This window comes from Rhinolophus ferrumequinum, chromosome 14 (assembly GCF_004115265.2).
Source record: "Rhinolophus ferrumequinum isolate MPI-CBG mRhiFer1 chromosome 14, mRhiFer1_v1.p, whole genome shotgun sequence".
NCBI lineage: Eukaryota > Metazoa > Chordata > Mammalia > Chiroptera > Rhinolophidae > Rhinolophus > Rhinolophus ferrumequinum.
Genome location: NC_046297.1, coordinates 49972051 through 49997204, shown reverse-complemented (window position 1 = coordinate 49997204; position 25154 = coordinate 49972051). Strand labels below are relative to the sequence as shown.

At 35.5% G+C, this 25154-nt stretch overlaps 1 protein-coding gene and 1 long non-coding RNA gene across 2 annotated transcripts in view; one reads left to right on the top strand and one right to left on the bottom strand.

The window, feature by feature from the left end:
• Window positions 1-1377: 1377 nt before the first annotated feature.
• Window positions 1378-21045, bottom strand: EBAG9 (estrogen receptor binding site associated antigen 9). Its single transcript, XM_033126725.1, has 7 exons — window positions 20840-21045; window positions 14481-14578; window positions 11073-11151; window positions 10136-10294; window positions 8897-9004; window positions 4974-5065; window positions 1378-1914 (listed from the first exon to the last, which is right to left on the bottom strand). The coding sequence occupies exons 2-7, from the start codon at window positions 14561-14563 to the stop codon at window positions 1794-1796; spliced, it is 642 nt and encodes a 213-aa protein (XP_032982616.1). The 5' UTR covers window positions 14564-14578; window positions 20840-21045; the 3' UTR covers window positions 1378-1793.
• The window catches only part of LOC117034062 (uncharacterized), a 25826-nt gene continuing 21307 nt past the window's right edge, over window positions 20636-25154 (top strand). Inside the window, exon 1 of the long non-coding RNA XR_004425005.1 lies at window positions 20636-20700. This is a non-coding gene — a long non-coding RNA (uncharacterized LOC117034062). The remainder of the gene's footprint in view (window positions 20701-25154) is intronic.

Here is a 25154-nt window from a genome sequence, read left to right as displayed (position 1 = left end):
AAAAAAATTCAGAACTGTTATCTATTCTTTCCATGAGAAAAATCTCTTCCTAATTAATCATATAAACTATAATTTCTAACCAGTCTTTATTTCTAAATAAACAAAAAACAAAATCTCACATACATAAACATGATGACCAAAGACTTCAATACTCGTCAATTGTTAGGGAAAACAGTAGAATTTATTGTATGTACTAATGTGAAGGTTATCCTTTATGAACCCCAAATTTAGAAAATCATGTAGCATTTCCATAACTAAAAAGGAATAAATACAAATGAGGGAAGAGAATTACATTTATATATCATTAAAATTTTGAGTCTAATTCTATTTAAGTGGGAATTTATTGGCAAAAACTCTCTAATAAACATAACTGAAAATGTGGTTTGGGGATATAAAAAGCTTTCTACCAAAGTTAAATTTCAACTGAGTCCACAATCACATTTAGTCTGGAAGCTTAGGCTAAATTTAGGGAGCACTCCTTGTAGTTTGTCATTTTAAATATGAAATACTCCTTTAATTCAAATATATTAGCAATTTCGGGCCTATAGAGTATCCATCACATTTTAAAATCCACAAAATGTTAATTTTGGGCAATAACTTTTAAGAAAGTAAAAACCTTTAAAAATTCTAAAGCTACAGAAAATCAGGCTGGATGTATTTTGTGAAGGAAAAAAAATTAATGGGATTTTAAACTATTAAATGTACATTTTTTCCCCCTATGAACACAGTGTGTATCTTATTTCCTTAAAACTATTTTGGAGCTAGTTAACACCGAAAAGTAAAAATATTATTATTCCTATCTTGGTTTATAATTAAATAAATCAATGTTATCTTAGCCCACAACACAGGTAACCTGCATTATGTTGGATATTTAAAACTGATATAGAAATCATCTAAAAGCTTTAAAATATTAAAACTGAAGGCTTTCTGCATTTGTAAATTAATGGCTTTTGGGGAGGAGGAATGAAGCTACTTAAAGAGACCATAACGTCCTAAAATCTACAACAAAAGGGAAAAACTACTGACACTAGTTTTTAAAACTCACAAGTTGTAATAATGTAAAACAAATTTGCCATTTTATCTGATTTTCAATATGTTTATACATGCAATATAAATTACAAATATTTATAACATTACATCACCATCTAAAAGAAAACAATGATGTACAAAAATCTTTATGATAAATAAAATTATTGCATTTAATGTCATTTTCTTGAAAACTCAAATGATCGAATTCCTTAATGTTGTACTGAACATAAACAATACTAGTTCAAGTCAGAGGAAATGTATGCCAACACCAGCTTCTGACAACAAAAATAAAGAAGTTAAAGCCCTGCAAGTTTGTCTGAGTAGGTCAGGTAATCATGGAAACAAACAAATATTCAAAATTATTTATTTTATCATCATGAACATTGAAAGAAAGCATTATAGACAGCAGAGTTCTTTTCCACCATAAAATTATTTATATCCATTTATTTAGCTAGAAACAATAGCTTGAAGAGGTACTCGTATAGTCCATTTGTAATAATCTCTCTACAGCAAACAATTATCTTATGTTGGAGCATGTTGAAGAAAATATTGTCTCCTAAGTCTTTTTTTTCTTTTGAGTCTCAATCCCTAAAAGTTCAAGGTACTTTGACAGAATCCTGGTGTCCTGAAAGGCCTGAAGAATGCATTAAAATCAAGCAATGTGTTTGCATTCTGTGAAAATACTCTTGAGATCCATACAAATGTTGCTTGGGTGTGGAGCTCATATTTCTTCGACTGGCACTATGACATTTGAAGAACATTTGTTATGAAAGTTTCACACCAATTTTGTTTTGTTCCTTCTTCATTAGTCGCTGAGCTTCCTTTTCCATTTTCTTTCTTTGTTGTTCTGCTGCTCTCTTTTCTCTGTCAGCTATCTTCTGCTGCCTAAAAAGAAACATACTGGTTATTTTTACTTTTAGAAAATACCACACAAGTAAAATATCAAATACATTTCAGAAAGAAACAGCAGTGCTTTTTCACCATCACCAAATGTAAATAAAAAGTCTTCACTCTTTTCACTGCTTTAAAAACTTCAAAGATTTTCAAAAACAGTATTTCTTTTAATCCTTAGAACATGACTTGCAAGATAAAAGAGGTATTAGCTCTATTTTACAAATAAGTAAAATGAGGCACAAAGGTTAAGTGACTTGTCCAAAGTCAAGATTAAGTACAAGGATAAGAATCCACATAACCTGATCCCTCTTCTTCAAATTATTTCCACTAAAACATTACTTCCATTGGACCACATCTTCCTTTTTATTTCTCTCAGAAAAGCCTGGTATTGAGGATCAAATCTCATTTTATTATGATAATTAAAAAATAGTCAGCTAAGGATGTCAAGAACAAATTGCAAAAAAAAAAAAAAAGGAAATTTAAGACATGCCTTCCAACTAGAAGCTAGAAATCTAAGGAATGACCTCTGAGCAGCAATCCTGATGAGGGGCAGAATGGTGGGTGTTTACTAAGTCCATACACATTATGAACTACTTACCTGCTCCCTGGCCCTCCCTAACTCCACTGCCCTAGCATCACTAAACCTCTTGGTCTTTATCGATTGATTGGTGTGGGGAGTGGGAGTAGGTGCAGGGTGATGAAATAGGACCACGGAGAGAAACAGAAGTTGGTCCTGGATCTGAAGGTATAGGGCATGAGAAAGTAAGATAAGAAGCATGCAAGGTTGAGGAAGGAAGCTGTAGATCACAGCTAGGCATGGCCTAGGCACCACTAGATTATACACAGAAAAATCTAGTGTGGATTACCTATATATGGGACAACTGACTATAGTGAGTGAAATGTATATACAAATCTCAATCATACTTATAAATGGGAGTATGTAAGCAGTTATGAACGACCAAAGTTCCAGAAAGTAGAGACTTATTTTAGGCAACATTTTGACAATCACCACCAATTAACTAAAATTTCAAAAGTATAGTTTTTAAAAGTCTACTTTTCACTAGCTCTGCTGACTTTTAAGCAAAGCTGATCATCTGCACTAGTCAAGTCAAAATGCCAGGCAAAACGGGAGCTGGGAAAAAAATTACAAAAGGCTGGCTAGGTTACAAACAAATAAGGTAATTAAGCTTTGACCTGGTTACTAGCTGAAATATAAACATAAACAATTAATGTTGCTGGCACAAGAGGAAACTCAGAGATTATTTAGAGAAAATTTATTGCCCCTGCCCAGATACATGCCTGGAATTCCTAACGTACCAAAATCTTCCTTAACAATACTGATCATAGAAGTGGTAGGATTTTAAAGTGACGGGAAACAGGCTGAGTTAGAGGACATGGAGTATGGATACACATTTTAATTTCTCAGTGTTCTTCTGGGGCCGTAACAATGTATGGAAACTCCACGTCTCTGGCTCTGCTTTTGCAATTTGTGACACGAAGTGTGGCTATTACTGACTAATAGGCTCGGCTCCCTCTCCCAAGCTGTTGTATCATGTAAAACACTTCAGTTTGGGTTTTTGGTCTTATTTTGTTCAGCATACAAGAGGATATGATGGAAAAGAGAAGGTTTTGCATGGTGAATGTTCAGATACTTGTGAACTCATATACTCTAAACCGCTATCATTAAGGCTGATAGATTCAAAATGAACAGTCCTTTTCTTTATCCTTGTGGTTAATGACACAATCATTACTAGAAGCCCCAAAATGTTCAAAAATGCTCAGACTTCAATACCTGATTTATCAAAATATAGAGTAAAAAAAATAGATGACTTATCGTTTTTGATGATTTATCCAACATAAATGTTGTCATTTAGAATTTTTAAAATATTTCCTTTATACTGAATAATGATTAAATAGGAATTAAATATTTCAAAACTTCACAATTTTACTGACTTGACTTTTAAAATATGACCCCATCCTATTTTAAGAAAAAAAAAAGTGCTGGAAAAAGGAAGGACAAGACCAAAATAGAAAGTCAGCCATGACTCCCAGTTATTTAACTGCACCCTCTGCTGGTTTTTCAAGGTATCGTAATTTATTGACAGAGAGGAAAGGGAAATACGAAAATGAAATCAGTCGTTTTGGTAAGATAGTCAGATAAATGGTAATTCATTTTCTATCCCTATTATAAAAACAATCTTTTAAAATACAAAAAATTTGTATAGCTGTATTTTGCTATTTCATATTTAAAAATGCAAAAGTAGGCTATTTGTATTGTCTTTAAAAAAGAAGCATGTAAAAATGCAAAAGTAATTTAGATACATTTAAATATCTGAGTTTTAATTAGTGATGATAGTCACAAATTCGGTTCAAGTAAATTTTCTTTTTACTCTTTGACCTAATTCAGCAGTAGCAAGAATTAAGTTTATTGCTCAGATAAACAAAGAAATAAGACCATAACAACCAAGGAAAACAAACTTGAAAACCCCGGGACAATATTTTCTTTTCTGTAGAATGGGTAGTATCTAACTTATATCTACTTCATAGAGCTTTCAAGTGCATCAACTGAGATATACACGTAAATGTAGAATGTTATATAAGTTATTTTCATTCAAATTTGCAGGGCTGGGCACTATGCCAGAACATGGGAAAACAAAAATAAAGACATAATTTCTGACCTATAGGAATACACAGGGGTGGCTCACATTCATAGTAGGACATTTCAAGACATAAGAACATTTTACAGAGAATGAAGAGCATATAGAGCATATAATGCAATATACATATGTAAAAGATTTCATTTGCCATTAATAAAATTATTATTCTTTTGTTTCTATAATGCTGTACATTACTGGTTTCTGTGAGGTTTTAAGGTTTTAATCATATTGAAGGGTACATGTTGTCTGAAATACAAAAATAGTATCTATATTATCTAAACTTCAAATGAGAATCAAAAGAAATACAACATTTCGCAGAATAACTTTCTTGACCTTAAATGCAACAAATCTAGCTCTTTTACTCAGGTTGCAATATGAATATTACTCAAATACCTGAGAACTTCTTCTGCTTGCCAGGCCGCATCTTCTTCTTCTTCCCATGCATTGGTATTTTCCTGCCAGGTATCTAAGTCACCTAATTCAGGCTACAATTAAAAAAAAAAAATGACAATAGTAAAGAGCCATCCTTTCTTTACCACTCGGTAGTCAGGAAGAGCATCTTTTTAAAACGTAACTCATCCCTTGGCCCCACTGTGTCTGTCCTCTCCCTTACCACGTCTTATAGAAGGCCCAAATGATTTGGCACCTGGTGTGCCTGGAACTGAGAAGTTTCACGTGATGCATGTCTTTAGGTACTCAACTGTCCTTGGCAGTCTAGCTTTCTTCCTATTTTATGTTTTAAAGAACGCTCCTTTTATATCAACTGTTCTTCCTTTTTGCCACTTTAGTTTGGAATGGCCAAGAATAGAACATTTCTTTTTTCTATTTCTCCCTCTTTTCAGTAGCAGGCAGGGCTTGGGGAAAGAGAAGACTGAATTAGAGATGCCTGGCTGGACTGCTCTCTGCTGGAGATGAACGGAAGGACTGAAGTTTCCAAACTAGCACAGTCATCTTCATTTCAGCATAATTTATAGATGTTTCAGTGGCACTTACTGTCTGGGTCCCAAGCAAAAATGATAAATCAGGCAAATTTCACTCTTTATCAAAGTACTTCTATATTGTGCTTCTTTCGCTTGTCCTACCTACCTGATACCATCAGATAGGCCACTACCTTCCACTATTCCCCAGGCCAAACCTCTAAAAGGTTTTTTTTTTTCTTCTGCAAACCAGTGAAAATGCTCATTCTGGAATGTTTAATTAGACATGGGCGTGACTGTGTGAATAAAATAACTGGCACCAATCTGGGACTAGATTTATTCTATATTTTTTGAACACTTATACCTAAAAATGAAATGTGTTGAATTTTCTCCTCCTAACCATAAATGTGATACCATGCTGCTAAAAAAATTTTTTTTAAGTATTTCTAATTATCCCTTTAATATAATTTCTAAAAAGTAGAATTGCTAAGTCAAAGAAAAGAAGGAGTTTTAAAGCCACTGAAACAAAATACAAATGACTGTCTTGAAAAATTGTACCAACTTTTCTCCCGACAGTAGGTGGAAGTCTTGTTTCCTTGTACCTTTGTCAAAACTGGTAACAGCCTTCTTTTTGATCTTTGCTAATTTGTTAAGATTTAAAAATGGTTATCGTTATTTTACTTTGAATTTGAGTGCTAATAAGATCAAACTTTTTTTCATGTTAGCAGATTATATCTATTTCTTATTTAACCATTTTTCCACTGAGGTGTTTGACTTTCACTGTATAAACATTTAGATATAAAAAGGTGAAACTACTGAAGACCATAAAAAGGAATGACATCTGATCCTTTAGTAGAGATGGCCTTCTAAGTAAAAAAGAGGAAGTTGTATCCCATGACTATATATATGTTAAATTATAGTTGACATACAATACTATTCAGCTTCAGCTTCAGGTATACAGCGCAGTGGTCAAATATCTACACTGTCCATGAAGTGGTTTTCCCTAATAAGACGTGCCCATCTGACACTCTACAAAATTTTTACATTATTGATTATATTCCCCAAACTATTTTTCATATCCCCGTGGCAATACTGTAGTTACCAATTTGTGCTTTCTAATCCCGCCCCCTTCTCCCTCATCCTTACCCATCTCCCATCTAGCAAACATCAGTTTTTCCTCTACATCTCTGAGACTATTTCTGTTTACTTGGCACATTTATTCAGTTGATAGTTTAGTTAATAATATGATACCAATATTCATTTCCTAGTTTTGACAAATGCACCATGGTAATATAAGATGTTAATGTAAGAGGAAGCTGGATGAAGGGTATACAGGAACTGTCTGTGCTATCTTTGCGACTCTTCTGTTAAGCTAAAAGTATTTCAAAATAAAACGTAAAAAAAAAAAAAAGTAAAAGGCCATTAACTAGCTTCCCATCGTCATTAGAATAAAATCAAAATTCTTTGCCAAAAAAAAAGAGGAAGTTGTAAAGGGTAAGATTGATAGATTTGCTACATAAAGAACAAATACATCTGCCCTTCAAAAACATCCAAACCAAATTATAAACGCCAATAACAAACCAAAAATAGTAAAAGATGACAGAAAAAAGTTAACATCCTTAGTGCAGAAAATTATCACAACAATACAAATGATAAATTCCAGGGGAAAAAAATATAGTATGTGCAATTTAAAAGAAGAACCTAATTTGTGGAATGGGTGGTAAGGTAATTTTGGAGAGAATAAAGTAGATACAGTAGGTTGCCCTTCTCTCCTAGGGAATGCCCCTTTGTTTTGTCTGCTTGGGAGGAAAATATGTGGAAAAAGCAGTGGAGACATTCTCCACATACCCTATTTACCCCTTCCCAACTCTGTAAGTGGTTACATATTTACAATTTCATAATTAGGTATATTAGTGCTATAATAACTTATAATTACAGTTAGGCAGCATACATGTACTAATTCACTGAGGAAGTCTGAATGACTACCAATATGGAGCATACATATATGAAATGTTTAGAATTTAGAAATATAAAGTAAAAAATTATACATTCTGATGCTATGCTCTTTTAGAGAAATATCTATAGTGTTGTTATGCTTTCGGAACACCACGTAACCGCAAAGGAGTTATCAAAGTTTATAATATTCATCTGTATGGTCATTTGTTTAATATTGTGCCTCCCACACAAGAATGTATTCTTCTGAGGCCAGGACCCTGCTTACTTTCCACTACATTACTAGCACCCAGCAAAGCAGAGTCTGGCATTAGTAGGAATAGTTTTTGATCAATGAATTAAAAACATGTATAAACATGGGTGCCCTAGAGAGGGGGCCTCAGGAGCACCTGTACAGTTTAAACAAACAAATATAACAGACAAATAGACAGATGTAGTGGTTCAAAACTATATCTGCAAATTCTTTGGCACTCCTTCCTTCAAGAGTTGGAGCTTACTTCCTCTCCCCCTGCATATTGGCTGGATTTAATGACTACCTTACAATGAATAAAATAATGTGGAGGTGACATATAAGTTTATGACTTATAAGATTAAGTCATAAACAAGCATTGTGACTTCCCCCCGGCATGTTCTCTTTTTCTCAGGAATCACTAGTTCTGAGAAAGTCAGCGGTTATTGTTGTTATAAGGAAGCTCAAACAGCCCTATGGAGAAGTCTGTGGCAACAAAATGAAGCTTCACGCAAACAGGCATTAATTTGCCAGGAAGGCAAGTGGCCCCCTTTGAAACGAATCCTCCAATTTCAGTCAAGCTTTCAGGTGACAACAGCCTGATGACTCATCTGGAAACTCATTAGAAACCCTGAGCCAGAACCACCCAGTTTAACTCACCCCTGGATTCCTGATTCACAGCAACAGTATGAGATAAAAAATGTTTATTATTTTAAGCCACCAAGTATGAGGCTGTTATACAACAATAGATGACTCATGTAATCAATTAATCAATAATTAATCAATCAAAGCATGTTTAAGCACAGGTCTGGAGAGGGGTCTGGACACTGTTTTTTTAAAAAGTTCAAAGGTGATTCTGATATACTTCCAAGGTTGAGAACCAGTTATATACTTTTCTCACTACTTTTGTCTTTAAAGGTGTATCATTTAAGTCAAACCCATTTTAAAGCAAATCACACTTAAATTGTAAATATATCTAGTAGGAAACCAAGGTTAAATTTTAGTGGTCATATTTTTAAATAACATTTTGTCTCTTTCATGTGTACAATGGGACTCTGATGTTAGTGTCTGATGTAATTTACAATCTCTCAATGTATTAAACCTATTTCAAAGTCACAAAAATACAAATACTATGTTCAACTTTGATTTTTTTTCTTCTTCTTTAAAGAAAACAGAAAAAAATCAAGCCCTTGCCTAGATATCATTAACATACTTACCGACTGATGAATAAAAGGCATATCTTGTGTAGCTGCTAATCTACTAGAGAAACCTGTACTACCATCTGGGATTCCAAAATTTAATGGTTCTCTCTTCTTAATAATGATCTGCAAGAGTAAATGAAATAGAATTGTAGAAATATTTTACACATCACTATAAAAATAGACAAAATAATTAACTGACTAAAGCATTTTATAATTATTTAAAACATGCTCTACCATTCTTTTAAAATTTACAAATATAATATAAAATTTTTTTTAGGCTGTAAAAAGTACCAAAATTCCCAAGCAATTGTCACACAAATCAGTTTTGTACCAAGCAAATTGAATTTCACTTTTAAAAAAATTATAAATTTTCCTCTTCCTCCTTCCTTTCTCCCTACTTTCCCTAGACCCCCAAAATGTAATTAGGCACTTTTAGTCACAGTATTAAATAAGAACGTGTACCATGTCCAACAAAAAGTATAACCAGCTCCCAAGCATGTAGATATCTATCAATATATTAACTCTTTCAAGCCCGTAGTGTTACTTTTGTAGCTTAAAAGCATTTTCATTCTAATTAATTTATTAAGGTACTATCATAACTTACTGGGTCCTATTAAGAACAGCAATATATTTCTACAATAAAAGGTATTCATCTACTAAGAAACCCAGTTAAACTCCTTAAACAGTACACAATTTAATGCTTTTCGGCATTGGGACTTTTGGACAACTCCTTCCTTATGATTACAGAATGTAAACGTTATTAGCCTTAATGTAAAACTAAATGTACAGCTGAAACTGGGTGAAAGGTAGAAGAGGCTGAGAAACCCTATTAGAGAAGTGTGGAATAATAATGGCCTCATTTTATAACGAGACTTGCATCAGTTATAATGGTTACAAACAATGGAATGCACTTATCAGTTTGTAGACATCACTAAACAGTGAACTCTTTAAAGTTTAAAACTATATCTTATTCAGCTTAGTCTCCACAGCAGACACTGGAGTCTAGACTCTGACATATAGAATTTCAATAAATGCTTAGATATAATTTTAAAAGGGGTACAAATTACTAGATGTATGTCTGGGTCATTTGAACACATAAACTTCAACTTTAACATGACAGACACAACAAATTAATAATTAGAAATAGACTTTCTAATAAATACTAATTATACTAATTTTATACTAATTTTAACTACAGCCATAGAAAAATCATTTTAATAGTTTAATCTCTAACAGCACAAATCTTGAACATACTTTCTGAGTTTTCCTTATAGTTGGTGTCATGTCCTTAAAATAGTCAGGTTCCAGTTGTTCCAAAGCATCTTGTTGTGCTGCCACATTCCCATTCCCTCCTTCAATCTTTACACTTGTTGGTGCATCTTCATCCCAGGAAGTCCACTCTTCAACATCTGTCTAAATTTAATCGATCAATACTGTCAGTGACAAAGGTAGAACCTAATTAACATCTCATTCACCATTTATTAGAAAAATGGGCTGTCTAAAACATTAGTTTTCAAACTTTTTTGACCAATAGGAAAATATCAATTTTATATCACATAATGGATCACAAAACTGGATCAAAAGTTTAAAAAAATACTTTTACTATGATTTAGACATTCTGCTCTATCCATTAAAAAAAAAAAAAAAACAGAACAAAACAAATGCTTTGAAAATTGAACTGTCTTTAGAACTACAGCCCACAGAAGGAGGTTTGGAACTTGCAACCTAAGCCTAACCAAGTTGATTGCCTGATCAAACAAAGAATATCAACAATCTTAATAGGATTTAAATAAGATAAGGGTCTCAAACATATTCAAAATGTCCCTGAAATTATTAGCTCACAAAGAATCAACAAATCTCAACTCAAATGGAAAAAGTCCATCAGTAGACGCCAACCCCAAAGTGACAAAAATGTTAGCACTATCTGACGAAGATTTTAAAATAATTATTGTAAAAGTGTTCCAACAAGCAACAGCAAATACTCTGGAAACCAACAGGAAAAAAGAGAAAACTTCAGCAAAAAAACAGAAAATAAAATAAAGAACCAAATAAAAATTTTAGAATAAAATTATGTAACAATAAAAGTTCAGACCTTGACTACCAAATTAATTTTGTGACACGTCAATGATCTGAAAGCCTGTTTGAAAAATATGGTTCTGGAACACGTATTCAAACTTTTAAAAAAAATTACCTGTTTAGGAACTGACGAATAATCAACTGTGGTTGGCAAAGTTATTTGGTCTCCACTTAACTTCCGTCCTCTGCCAGATCTGAAAGAAAAACGAAATTATTTATTTTAAGAACTACCAAAAGAAGCAAAAAAGCACTATGGACAGTAACTTAAGGCTTATGAAAGAATATCCTTTTCAACTTTAGAATTATTTATTTTAATAATTAACAGTTGCTCATTAGATAAGAAATGAAAAGGCATGTATCAGGTTATTTTTAAATGTTTTTAGAATCTTGGAACAGACAATATACCTGCTTTTTGGCTTCATCTCAAAATCAGAGAGAAACTCAGGAGTAATATAAAGTGAAAAACAAAAATGCAAAATGGTTTCAAACAATGTTCCTTAGAGGACTGTGAGTTCTGTAGGTGAAGGTTTGGGACACCTATGCTGTTAGGGTGGCTTTGCTTTTGTTTTACATATTTGGTTTCTTGGTAAGATTACCTATTAAACTAATAAAAAGTTTGAAAATCATTGTATTTAACTAAATGATAACTGGTAAAAGTTTTAAGGATTAGTAAGAAAAGTGTTCTTTCAAACAAGATAGGTATTATAACTCAGTTGTTAAAAGCATGGGCTATGGAATGTGTGTAAACCATCGTTTTCAATGTTATTTCTATTAATTATGAGTCTAATTGGGATTACCTAACCTCTCAACCTCAATATCCTTATCTCTAAAAAGTAGGTACTCAAACCTACTTTTGTAAGTTTGTTGTAAGGATTTAATTAAGTGACGTGTAAAACAGCTAGACATTAGACAGTGCATGCTATATAACAAGACATTAAAAAAGGGTAGCTATTATAAATGATCAGTCACTTGCTTAACTACAAATAATCTATAAAGCATCTACTTAGAGCTAATTGGTAAAGTCAGCTATTTTTATTATAAGATTAGAAATCATACTTTATTTGCTTAAACAATAGATAGAAAAGTAATAGTCAACTACTAAATTCACAATATAAACCTGGTATTTTAGAATACATGATCTATGTTCCTTCTGACATTTAAGAAAAGCTTAGTCTAAAAACAGGTTCAGTTTTCTTAATAACTGAATTTGTACAATTAACCCTAAATATATTTACATTGACAATAGAAATTCATGTAACAACAGAAATGTCCTTAATATTTTTAAAGTCAAATGCAATTTTTTATACTAAAAGAAACCTATACTCTATAATAGACGTTTTAGAAAATACAGATTCAAAGAGAAAAACAGGGCGGCCGGATGGGTGAGTTGGTTAGAGCGCGAGCTCTGAACAACAGGGTTGCCGGTTCGATTCCCACAAGGGCCAGTGACCTGAGCTCTCCACAACTAGATTGAAGACAATGAGCTACCGCTGAGCTTCCGGAGGGGTGGCCAGATTGCTCAGCTGGTTAGAGCACGAGCTCTCAACAACAAGGTTGCCGGTTCAATTACTGTATGGGATGGTGGGCTGTGTCCCTGCAACTAAAGATTGAAAACAGAGACTGGACATGGAGCTGAGCTGTGCCCTCCATAACTAGATTGGAGGACAACGACTTGGAGCTGATGGGCCCTGGAGAAACACGGTGTTCCCCAATAGTCCTCAATTTAAAAAAAAAAGAGAAAAACACCTGTAATTAACTTAAAAAAAATTTTTAAGTTACAATGGCTAGTAAAATTACATAGGTTTCAAGTGTATATTTCTACAATACATCATCTATGTATCACATTGTGTGCTCATAACAACTTTTAACCTCTGGCCTTCTAGCAATAATATCCATTCTTATCCTGTTTTACCTAGTGAATTTCTGGCCATTGTCCTCATGCTCTGAATGATTTTGAGCACTTAGTTCACTTTTTTCCTACTTCCCCAATTCTGTCTTCTTCTTGGATGATTTCAACAGTCACCTAAATTTTCCATTTCTTTCTTGACCTCTCCTTCCCCCACAATCTCCACTCATTCTCATTGCCATATCCTGGACTGCCTTTTTAAAATTCCAGACCACTCTAATTCTAACAATAAATTAAATGCCATTTAATCCTGTGAGTTTTAGTAGCTGTAAAATGGCCATTTTGCCATAGAATACATTTCCTAGCCTCCCTTGCAGCTAGATGGCCATATATGACTAAGCTCTGGACAGTAAGCTGAGACCAGAATTGTTCTGTGCAACTTCTCAATCATGTCCACTAAAAAGAGAGCTGATTTCCCTCAAATTCCTCTTTTACTTTGCCCTACAGGTAATGTGTCAGTACTTTTTCACAGAACCCCTAGGTCAAAAGTAATACTCAACAGTTCCATTAAGAAGTTAGCCTCAAACAATGTCATACTATGCATGTCCTAACTGCTTAGTAGTCATGTGAGAAAATAATACATATAGATTTAAAGAAAAAATAATGTTTTTTTTTCATTCTTAAGTAACCCCTATTAGTTACTAATGGAATGTGCATCCTGTTGGACTCTGTACAGCTTCTCAAGCCCTGGAGTCAGATTGGATACCACTACCCTCATTTTCTGTTCCATATTAATTTTAGTTTAGTACTTGCTTTTAATTGCAAACTAAAATCCTAGCCTTTGCAAAGACAGGCCACCCAAAAACAGGAGTAAACTAAAACTTATCTCAAACATTCAAGAACATCATCAAAAGTAATACAGCGATCTCTGATGTTGCAAATGTGACTACCTTGAGACAGTATTTGTGCAGCGTTTACAAGACATTGACTATCACATTCACTGTGTTTTGCTGGAAAATTAAAAATATCCTATAGCACTTCTGTGAGTTTAATACAAAGCCCGAAGTGCCTTACCACAGTTTAGGAACAGTAGAGCTCTCGGGTACGTAAGTGTGACAAAAAAGAAGGAATTTCAGTCTCTAGGTGACTTACTGAAGTACAATGACCTATCTGCCCTGGGCTACCTGGACATTCTGGAATATTATTTAAGAGATTAAAAAATAAAAATAAAAATAATGAAAAATTATTAAAATTATTAAAATTATTAAATTTTTTCAAAATATAAAAATAACATTCATATTGTAGTCTATAAAGAAATATCTATGCCTAATTCCACTTAACCATCTTAAAACATTCTGATAATGAAACAATCATGCATATAAAAACTCTCTAATGATTATAGTAATGAAAGTTGGTTTATTTCTGAAATTCTGTATTACCAAAACTGTTATTTTAATGGAAGATGTAAGAATTTGAAAGAACAAATAGAACTGAATCTCTACTTTCTAGATCTGAAGTAGAGAAAAAAGAATTTTAAAAATACTAGAAATTAGCGAACGAATAGTGCAATCAAGATATTTAGTTTAAATATAGTCTGTCCTGGTGTTTTATAGTTATGAAGGTACCCAAAACTAAAAAGAAGACAAACATGTCAGTGTGAACATAAAATTTGTTTACCTGCATATTAATTTCTTTAGGAATGAGAATATTGTTGCTAAACAGGTACAAACTTTAAATAACCGAAACTGTGTGATAGCCATGGTGGGAATCAACACCTGTGGAAAAAACATAAAAATAAATACATTAAGTTGATTTCACAAGCAATACTCCTGTTCTGAAGTCAAGTTGAAAAGTCCTACGATAAGCTGTGAAAATCAGATATTTTTTTTACTTTTCTTTATAAATCACAAATATAACAGTAAACTTAAAATTAAAATGTAAATCATGGAGGTCCAACATGGCAGGGGCGTAGGAGGACCCTGAACTCACCCTCTCCCATAAGCAAACTCAAACATACATGTATATAGACAACAATTACTCCTGTGAAGACAACTGAGGGCTGAATGAACATACTGTGTTTCCCCGAAAATAAGACACAGCCGGACCATCAGCTCTAATGAGTCTTTTGGAGCAAAAATTAATATAAGACCCAGTCTTACTGGGTATAATATAATATAATATAATATAATATAATATAATATAATACTGGGTATAATATAATACCAGGTCTGATAATAATTTTTGCTCCAGAAGATAGATGCATTAGAACTAATGGTCCAGCTAGGTCTTATTTTTGGAGAAACACGGTAGTATTCAAAGCCCTAGCCATAGTAATCAGACAAAAGAAATAAAAGGCATCTAAATCAGAAAGGAAAAAGTAAAACTCACATTATTTACAGACGACATGATATTATATATAGAAAACCCTAAAGACTTTACCAAATGTAATTAATACACTATATTAACAAGTTAAGAAAAAGAAAAACCCTATACTATACTCAGTAGAGACAGAAAAAGGACTTGACAAAACCCCAAATCTATCCCTGATAAATCTCACAACCAACTAGGAATAGTAGGGAACTTTCTCAATCTGATCAAGAACATCTATGAAAAACCTATAGTAACACAAGACTTAATGGTGAAAAACTGGACACTTCCCACCTAAGATTATGAACAGCACAAGCTTGTCTGCTTTGACCCTTCTAGTCAATATTGTAGTGGAGGTTCTGGGCAATGTTATCAAGAAAGAAAAGGAAATGAAAGGCATGCAGATCACAAAGGAAGTAAAACTGTTTGTTTACGTAGAAAATTCAATGTACTCTACAATCAACTGTATTTTTATATGTTAGCAACAATCAAAAATTGAAATTTAAAGAAACATTTATAAGAGCACAAAAAAATAATGATATACTTAGAGACAAACTATAAAATATTGCTGAAATTTAAAAGACCTGAATTAATTTAAAGAGATCTTTCAGGGCTCGACAACTCAATATTGTTACTATATCAAGTCTCCCTAAATTGAACTATAGATTCAATGCAATCTCAATCAAAATCTCAGCAGGCTTTTTCCTTCTAAAACTTGACAAGCTGATTCTAAAATTTATATGGAAATTCAAAAGACCTGTAACAGACAAAATAACGTTGAAAAAGAATGAAATTGAAGGACTAATACTATCTCATTTCAAGACTTGTTATAAAGCTACGGTAATCAAAATGGCATAGTACTGGAGGTAAGATTGACAAATAAATCAATGGAACAGAAAGGAAGGTTCAGAAATAGACCTATATACATACAGGCAATTGAACCTTGACAAAGATGTGAAGGCAGTTCAGTGGAGAAAGGACAGTCTTTTTGAGAAATAGCGCTGGAAAAATTAGATATCCATATGCAAAAAAAGAAAAACTTTAATCGGTATCTCATACCACTTACAAAAAAGACTCAAAATGGATCAGAGACCTAAATGAAAAACCTAAAACTATAAAACTTCTAGGAAAAAAAAAATAGGACAAAATCTTTGTGACCCTGGGTTAGGCAAAGTTTTTTAGGTATGACACCAGAAGCACAATCCGTAAAAGAAAAACTGATAAATTAAGCTTCATCAAAATTAAAAACTTCTACAATTCAAAAACAGTTAAAAGAAAAGACAAGCCACATATTACGAGAAAATTTTTGCAAAGCATATAACTGGTAAATGACTCGTATCCAGAATAGGTAAGAATCTCTCAAAACTCAGTAAGAAAATAACCTAATTAAAAATGGGCAAAGGATCTGAACAGACACTTCACCAAAGAAGATATACTGAGGGTGCCAAAAAAATGTATACACATGACTTGTATTCATCTTTTGTTATCTGTATACATTATTACAATTTTAATATAGTTTTTTCCTTTCTTAAAATGTGTATACATTTTTTTGGCACCCTCTGTACAATGGTAAAGAAGTACATAAAATGATGGTCAACATCATTAATCAGAGAAATGCAAATTAAAACCACAGTTAAAAACCATTACACACCTACTAGAATGGTTCAAATTAGAGATAATGACCATACTAAGTACCAGTGAGGATGTAGAGCAACTATAACTTCCAAACACTGGTAGTGGGGATGTGAAATGGTATAGACATTTTGGAAAACAGTTGGTGGTTCCTCACAAAGTTAAACAAACATGTACGGTACGACCCAGCCATTTTACTCCTAGGAATTTACCTTAGATAAATGTAAACATATACCCATACAAAAACTTGCTATACTTGAATAGCTTTATTTTTAATAGCTCCAAACTGGAAACAACCCAAATATACACCAACAGGTATAAACAGACAACAGACTACTACTCAGCAATAAAAAGGACTTGAACTACTACAGTAAGCAATAGCATGGCTGTATTTCAAATTATGCTGAAAGATAGACAAAAAAGTATACTGTATGATTCCATATATTTTTAAAAGCGCTACAAAATATAAACAAATCTATACTGACAGATAGTAGGTCAGTGGTGCCTTGGGATTGGGGTAGGGAAAGGTGGGGATTACAAGAGGCATGAGTAAATTTTTGGAACTAATGGATACACTTACTATTTTGTTTATGGTGATGGTATGTAGGTATGTACGTCTTCATCAAAACTGAGCAGATTGTACATTTTAAATATGTGCAGTTTACCATACATCAATATAGCTCAAAAATCTATTTAAAACAACCTATGCTACTAGTAAGACATTTTTTTGCAATATTATATCACTTATGAAAGTTTTCAGATTCTAAATAGAATCTTAAAAGAAGTCATTAATACCATCATCTTGTATTGATTATATGTAACTCTTTCTGAAAAGCCAACTTCCATTAATATTTAAGGACTGGAGAGAAGACTGCGTCTCAGGATATACAGTAGTCTCCCCTTATCTATGGTTTTGCTTTCCACAGTTTCAGTTACTCACAGTAACTGATATTACCAATATTAAATGGAAAATTACAGAGAAAAATAATTCATAAGTTTGAAATTGCACACCGTTGTGAGTAGCATAATGAAATCTTTGTGGCCCTCATTCCATCCCACCCTGGACATGAATCATCCTTTTTTCTAGCCTATCCACACTGTATATGCTATGCTACCTGCCTGTGAGTCACTTAGTAGCCATCTTGGTTATCAGATCGACTGTTCTGGTATGGAAGTGCTTTTGTTCAAGAAGCCCTTATTTGACTTACTACTGCCACATTCACTTAACTTTTATTATAGTATATTGTTATAACTTCTATTTTGTTATTAGTTATTATTAATTTCTACTGTGCCTAATTTATAAATTAAACTTTACCATATGTATTTACATACAGGAAAAAACATTGTATATGTAGAGTTCAGTACTATCGCATGGTTTTAGGCATCCCATGTGGGTCTTGAAAAGCATCCCCTGTGGATAAGGGGGGACTGCTGTACATGAATGAAGAGTGGAGAATAAATTTCATATACAGTCTTGGTAACCATGATCACTTTTTCTAACTTGAATGACTCAATGATAACTGGAGACAAAACGTTCTATCAGAAAAGCAGAAGTAGAACTATTATTGACAACAGAATAGAATTCTCTCCCTAGCAATTACGAATTTTCTCACTTTAAGGAAAATTTGCTTTTATGAGAGCAACCAATATTCACTGCTCAGCTACTGTGTGCCAAGCATTATCTAAATATGATCTCACTCAATACACAAAATCATCTTATGAGACAAATATTATTGTTCTCATTTCAAAGAATTGAAGCAGAGAGTAAGCACATTTCCATGTTCCTACACCCAATGATTTAGGTTTCTAGGTCTGTTTACTTCAAAAGCCAAGAATACCTCACTAATAATATTCTTAGTAATTCAGTGATGACATTAAAATTTCTAAGATTAATTTTTCAACCAGTGGCACTGAAATGGGGTAAATGCAGTCAAGTTATCTATCAAGCAACACTTGGTTTTATCAATTACACTGATTTACAGGCTGGAATATTCTTTCGGACCCATATTTATTATTTAATGTTCCAATTTAATTCAATGAATATATACATATGTGTGTATGTGTGTGTATATACAGAGGATGCCAAAAAAGTACACACGTTTTAAGAAAGAAAAAGACTAATAAAATTGTAATAATATATACTGTTAAAAGAGGAATATGTCATGTGTATACATTTTTTTGGTACCCCCAGTATATGTATGTGTATGTATGTATGCATGTATGTATATTTAGCACCTACTATGTAACAGATTCTACATGGATGATAGGAAACACTACTGACCAAGTACAGAGAAACTCTGTGTTCACTGCTCAATTGTCACCAGCTAGAGACATGCAAGGGATGATGGAGACGGATCCCATCAGTCTTGCTCAGTTTAGAATCTCTAGGTCTTAGCTAATGCCAAGCACACAGTAGTAGGTGATTCAACTATCTGTTGAATGAAGGGAAATTAACATCCCTTGAGCATTCAATATGTTCAAGACATAATTCAACACAATGTATGTTCTATGGCCTCATTGGAATCTTAAGAACAAACCAAGGAGGTAAGTTTCACTATTCCCTTTTAACAGATGAGGCTGACACTGAAGCTCAGATTCACTCACCCAGGATTAAAAGCGATTGACCCCCAAGCTCAGTCTCTCCCCACATCACATGCCATTTGAAAAACCTTTACTTTTATACTCATTGCCTCTGTGATTTTTAAAATGCCCTCTAGATCATCAACTTGATAAGCACGTATATTAGGCTAATTTGCACTTTGGTTGCTTCTACTTTCTAGAACTGAGAAATGCTAACATAACCTAATTTTAAAATTAAAATATCCTTAAAAATTACTAGGAAAATACGAAAACTTAAAATACAGCAGAATAAGTTTCAGAACTTTCAAGCAACCAATCTTCAGGGCTTTTGGAAAAATGACATCTCTAGGAAATCAATAGGAATAACACCTCAGCTATGCCAAGCGAAAGAGATTCACCTTCAATTTTAAAAAAGAATTCTACATTAGAAACTGAAAGATTTAATGTTATTTTTCCTCCCAGTAATTCCATATAAACTTCTGGGGAGATCCTTTCAGTAGAATCACTGTATTACAATTTGTTGAACAAACCAAGCCAAAATCTGAGTTAGTACACACTGGATTAAAAAAGTCATCAATTGCTGTATTTCTATACATTTCGAATTTTTTAATACCAAAATTAGAAAAACTCTCTGGAGTAGGATAAGGACTATTACAAGATTCCAAAATAAAATTTACCTACACTCACTCAAATTTCAAAAACCAAAGTTCGGCAGTAGTTAAGAGAAGGGGGACTAGACGTAGAATGTAATAGCGGATTCTAAGTCGAACACTGTATCATCCTGGCAACTTAAAGTCAAGGCCCTCCAATTTGTGACACCACTAAGACTCTTACAAAGGCATTTCATTACTAAAATGCTTTACAACTTCAGATTACCCATCTGAAATTCGCTGATGAAAAACAAGATCATACCCACTGTACAGATGAGAAAAACAAGAGCGTTTTCAGGTTCCCCAACCCGATGTTATGAGCACGACGTTTTGTGAAACGCTCTAAATTACTGGAAGTGTTTGCTGCGTGGGCTGGGATTTGGATTTTGGGAAAAATCTGTCTGGGAAGGAGCAAGGTCCGTAGAGGAAAGGCAGAAAGGTCGGGCTAATTTCCCTGCGGAGGGCGAATATGGGGTTTCAGGGCTTTTCCGGCCAGCGGCCCGCGGGCCGATCTCCCACGGGTGAGCACACCATGGTGAGGGCAGCACGCCCGGGTCCCCCTCCCCATCACCATTCCCTCACCCCAGAGGTCACCCTGACCCGGAAACAGTATCCCAGAATGGCAGTCGACCATGGGGGGAAAATCATCTGGAGGGGCAAAAAGGAAGGTGAGAGGGCGGGAAGTGCCAGGCGAAGACGAGGGCTGACCAGAGGAGGGTAGATGACACCCCAAGGCCGGGGTTGGGATCAGGGTAGGAGTGGGGGAGGGAAGCCCATCGCGGGCGCGCGCGAGCCGCTCACACTCACCTGCCCCTCCCCCTCCCCGCCAGCCGGACTGAGGCTCCGAGCTGCTGCGGGCCACGCGCGCACACGAGGCACGCGCACGCGCGCAGCCGGTCGCTTCTTCGAGCTCGCGCTCGGCCCGTTCAGTCCCAGCCCCGCTCATTCAAAGCCGGGCGCGCGCTCCGTCGCAGCCGCCGTTGCCGCCGCGCAGCTGCCATGGCCTCCCCCTCCTCTGGAAACCCTGCCCCCGCTCCTCCCCCTTCGGCCTACTTGAACGCGGCTCTCGGTTGTCTCCAGGCCCTCACTTCCGCACCCCGCCCCATGTCCTGCCTGGCCCAATAGGCGAGAGACTTCGGGTCGGGCGTACGGGCTGAGAGCCAATGAGGGCTGGGGGCGGGGCGAGCAGCGGCTGGCGCGGCTGCGGCGGAGACTTGATCTCGAGTAGGTGTTTTGTGACTGTTGCTGGCTGTGACTGTAAGGACTGTTCGGTTGGGGAGCATGTGGGTTGGTTCCGTGTGGCCCTGCTTTCTATAAAGAGTGCTTTCGCTCCAACCATGCCACTTAACGCTCCACCCACAGAATCCCCTTACCACTTAGGACCAAGGGAAAGCAGTGTTTAGATTGCAAAAAATGAGGGAGCCCCCGCTGTCTCGGGATGATTTGAATGTGGGTAGGCCAGATCTCAATCGTTCTGCCACCTAAGGGGTGGGAAACAGAGTTTAACTTAGGACTTAGCCTCCTGCAATTAATTTTTTATTGAATTTGCTTTAACGGGAAGTTAAAAAGTGGCACTTCATCGTGTCCCTGCATTTGTTCTTAGCCTGCAGCCTGGGCTAGCCGGTCTCCCAAACTAAGGTGTTCTTTTTTGCTATGGTTCTCTTTGAAGCCTGATGCTTTTTTTATTTTTTATCCTTATGTACTAATAAAAGACTAGGGTCCTTTGGTATTGTGAGCGAGGAGCCCTCAGAAAACTATCTGCCCTGCTGTTGACAAAGCAACTGTTGAGGGAAGTCAATAGTTTTTATGGTCATAGACTAAAAGCAGTTCTTCCAAATGTTCCCCAACCAGCCTTTTTCCTTTTCTACTTTTTTTTTTTAAACTACCTTTGCTCTGTCACCCTGAATAGCACCCACCTACCCATTTAACTTTCTAGAACCCGCATCCTTATCCCGCTCCAGTCTGTACCATTTCTATTAATAATTTAGCTTGTTTATGCCCAAGGGAGGGGAAAAAAAGGGAACGTTTATGACTCTTGGTCTGAAATGGTTCTGTATAACTTTGGATAAGTTATTTTATCTCTAAACTTCAGTTTCCTTATCAGTAAAATGGCCATAATAGTTCCTACTTCACGGAATGGCTGATGCTTGCTAAGCCCTTAGGGCAGAGCCTAGCACAGAGCAAACATTCACAGATAAGAGCTGTTACCACCTCTTCTACTAATGCTACCTCATGTTACAGTACTTCATCATCATTCCGTTACTACACCTTCCTGAGTCCACTAAACCCTCTGCAGCCCCTTACACACGCTAACTGTAATCTCTTCAACTGCCTAAATTCCAAATATTCAAAATGAATTTCCAAAATGAATCCAGTAATACAAAATAGCCTACATCCTAACCTTAAACATGTTTTTCCTTAGAGACTTGTATCTTTGCTTCAAATTATTTATTACACCTCTATGATAGTTTTTTTTATTAGTCTTCAGTTTTATTTAATGTGCCAACTCAAAATGAAATAAAACAAAAGGTCTGTATTTTTCCAGGAACAACTTGTTTCCCAACACAATAACAAAACAAAAAGAACGCGTGCTAAAGATGGTAACACTTAAAGTTTACTTTTAAAATACCCATAAAAGAATACAGTAGTACCTCGGTTTTTGAACGTCTCCATTGACAAACATTTCAGTTTATGAACGCTGTAAGTTTTATGGATCTATGGTATCATTAGATAGTAAAATTCATGCTAAATTTGTAGTTTTAGGGGTTGATTTTAAAGGTCTGGAACGGATTAATCCATTTTACATTACTTTCTATGGGGAAACCGCACCTCGGTTTTCGAACGTTTCAGAACTCGAACGGATTTCCGGAACGGATTACGTTCGAAAACCGAGGTACCACTGTATTTTAAAATCATCTTTATCTAGTTGTTGAGTAGTAATCCCCTAATTGGGGGATCATAGGCTCCAATAATATGGGATCTTGCTTGGGGACCACCTCTTGGGTGGTTGTCCTCTGCAATTTGCAATCCTCTGCCCAAGTGGGGGGGTGAAGGTGGGGGACTACCAAATGTCAAGTGGGAGGAGTATAAGGGATAGAACTTAATATATGAAAAATCTTTCTGGATCGCCTCTACCTCAAGGAGTATAGTTGATTCTGCCTGCTCTGTGTGAAGACTATGTTGCCCACTGTAAGGAAGCTGACTTGCCTCTACCCGATCCCCAACTGCCAGCTTGATTTATTCATTCACGATTTATTCATTCTATCAGCTTCCAACCCACCACTCACCTTCCCAGTTCAAAGCCCATATAGGCCTCCTTGTTCTGAGTTCTCCAGCTGGGTCTGAGTACTAACTATCCTGTCAACTGACCTCCCCTCCCTTCCCTGGAGGTAGGGCAGACCTTGCAAACACAGCCTAATGCTTCCAGATCTCCCCCAAGCCAGTTCCCTGGCTTTTCACTTAAGGGAGGGTTTTTATCTCAGCCACAATTTTAGACCTGCTGTTCTGACATTAAAGGACATTAAAGGCTTTTGATTACTTAGCAGCTGTTCACAGTTGAATACAGATCATAAAGTCATATTTCTTTCTTTCTTTTTTTTTTTTTTTTTTAAAGATTTTATTGGAGAAGGGGAACAGGACTTTATTGGGGAACAGTGTGTACTTGCAGGACTTTTTTCCAAGTCAAGTTGTTGTCCTTTCAATCTTAGTTGTGGAGGGTACCGTTCAGCTTCAAGTTGTTGTCCTTTCAGTCTTAGTTGAGGAGGGTGCAGCTCAGCTCCAGGTCCAGTTGCTGTTGCTAGTTGCAGGGGGCGCAGCCCACCATCCCTTGCAGGAATCAAACCAGCAACCTTGTGGTTGAGAGGACTCACTCCAACCAACTGAACCATCCAGGAGCTCAGTGGCAGGTCAGCTCAAGGTGCTGTGTTCAATCTTAGTTGCAGGGGGCGGAGCCCACCATCCCTTGCGGGACTCGAGGAGTTGAACTGGCAACCTTGTGGTTGAGAGCCCACTGGCCCATGTGGGAATCGAACCAGCAGCCTTCGGAGTTAGGAGCATGGAGCTCTAACCGCCTGAGCCACCGGGCCAGCCCCATATTTCTTTCTTGATCAAGCAAAACAAAGCCTTCAGCTCATTGAGTGACAGTTTTGAACAGATACATTTGAAAACAAAGGATTATCTGATGATAATTTTAGTGGCTTGCTTTATTGATCTTTTTAATTCCAGAGAATTTTGCTTGCTTTCAATATAATGTATTTTAATATTCTGGAAAGTTATTTCTTTTTAATATTCATAATTACCATTTAATAGTTAGGGTCAATTGTTTAATGGAGATACCAAAAATTCTGAAGCAACTTTTTCATTTCTTTTCTATTAAAAGAAAATTAACTTTCCATAAAGCATTTAAATATTTTTCATCATCATTATTACTGCAACATGTCTTTAATTAGTAGTAAATTTTATTGCTAAATACAGGAAGACCCAAGATTAGAACAATTTAGAGTTAACCAAGTCTCTTTAGAAGAGGCCTGGATAGGAATGGAGGAATGTGTCTTTCACTAGAAATGAATTCAAATGAAAAAAGGAGTAAACCCTTCACTTCTATGTTCCAGTCCTGAGGTCCAGCAATGTCATACCTTTTGGCTAATGCCACATTGTTATTAGAGCTCTAATATATTTCAGCTACGTTATGAGTTAAGTAGATGACGTGAGCAGGTCTGGCAATCTAAGGCCATTTATTATTTCTAAGGATAAGTGTGTTGAGATTCATACAACAAGTATAAAACAACAGCTTAAGACACGATCTATCTTGTATGTGTGTTGAAAACTTAAAAATAAAATAAAACAACACTGAACCAGCAATGGAAGCCTGATCCATTCAGCTACAACATGGTGGCCATTGTGGTTTTTACCTTGAACAAATCTGAGTCTCAGTTTTCTCATCTGCAAAATTTGGTTAATAATTCTGGCCTTAGGGATTTATTTTACAGAGTAAGTGGCATAATGCATGTGGAAATATCTTGGAAACAAAGCAATAGTATCACTGAAAGCTTTCAGCTGTACAAGTTTATCACCTTCAAGTCCAGAATCTTCTTTTAGCTACAATTGGGACTAGTGCTTCCAT

What these genes read in the sequence shown, in the direction of transcription:
- EBAG9 (XM_033126725.1), bottom strand. Translation starts at nt 14,563, where the DNA reads ATGGCTATCACACAGTTTCGGTTATTTAAAGTTTGTACCTGTTTAGCA. An exon ending in CTATAAGGAAAACTCAGAAA is followed by an intron (nt 9,005 to 10,135) that starts GTATGTTCAAGA and finishes TTACTCTTGCAG; the next exon opens with ATCATTATTAAGAAGAGAGA. An exon ending in CAAGCAGAAGAAGTTCTCAG is followed by an intron (nt 1,915 to 4,973) that starts GTATTTGAGTAA and finishes GTTTCTTTTTAG; the next exon opens with GCAGCAGAAGATAGCTGACA.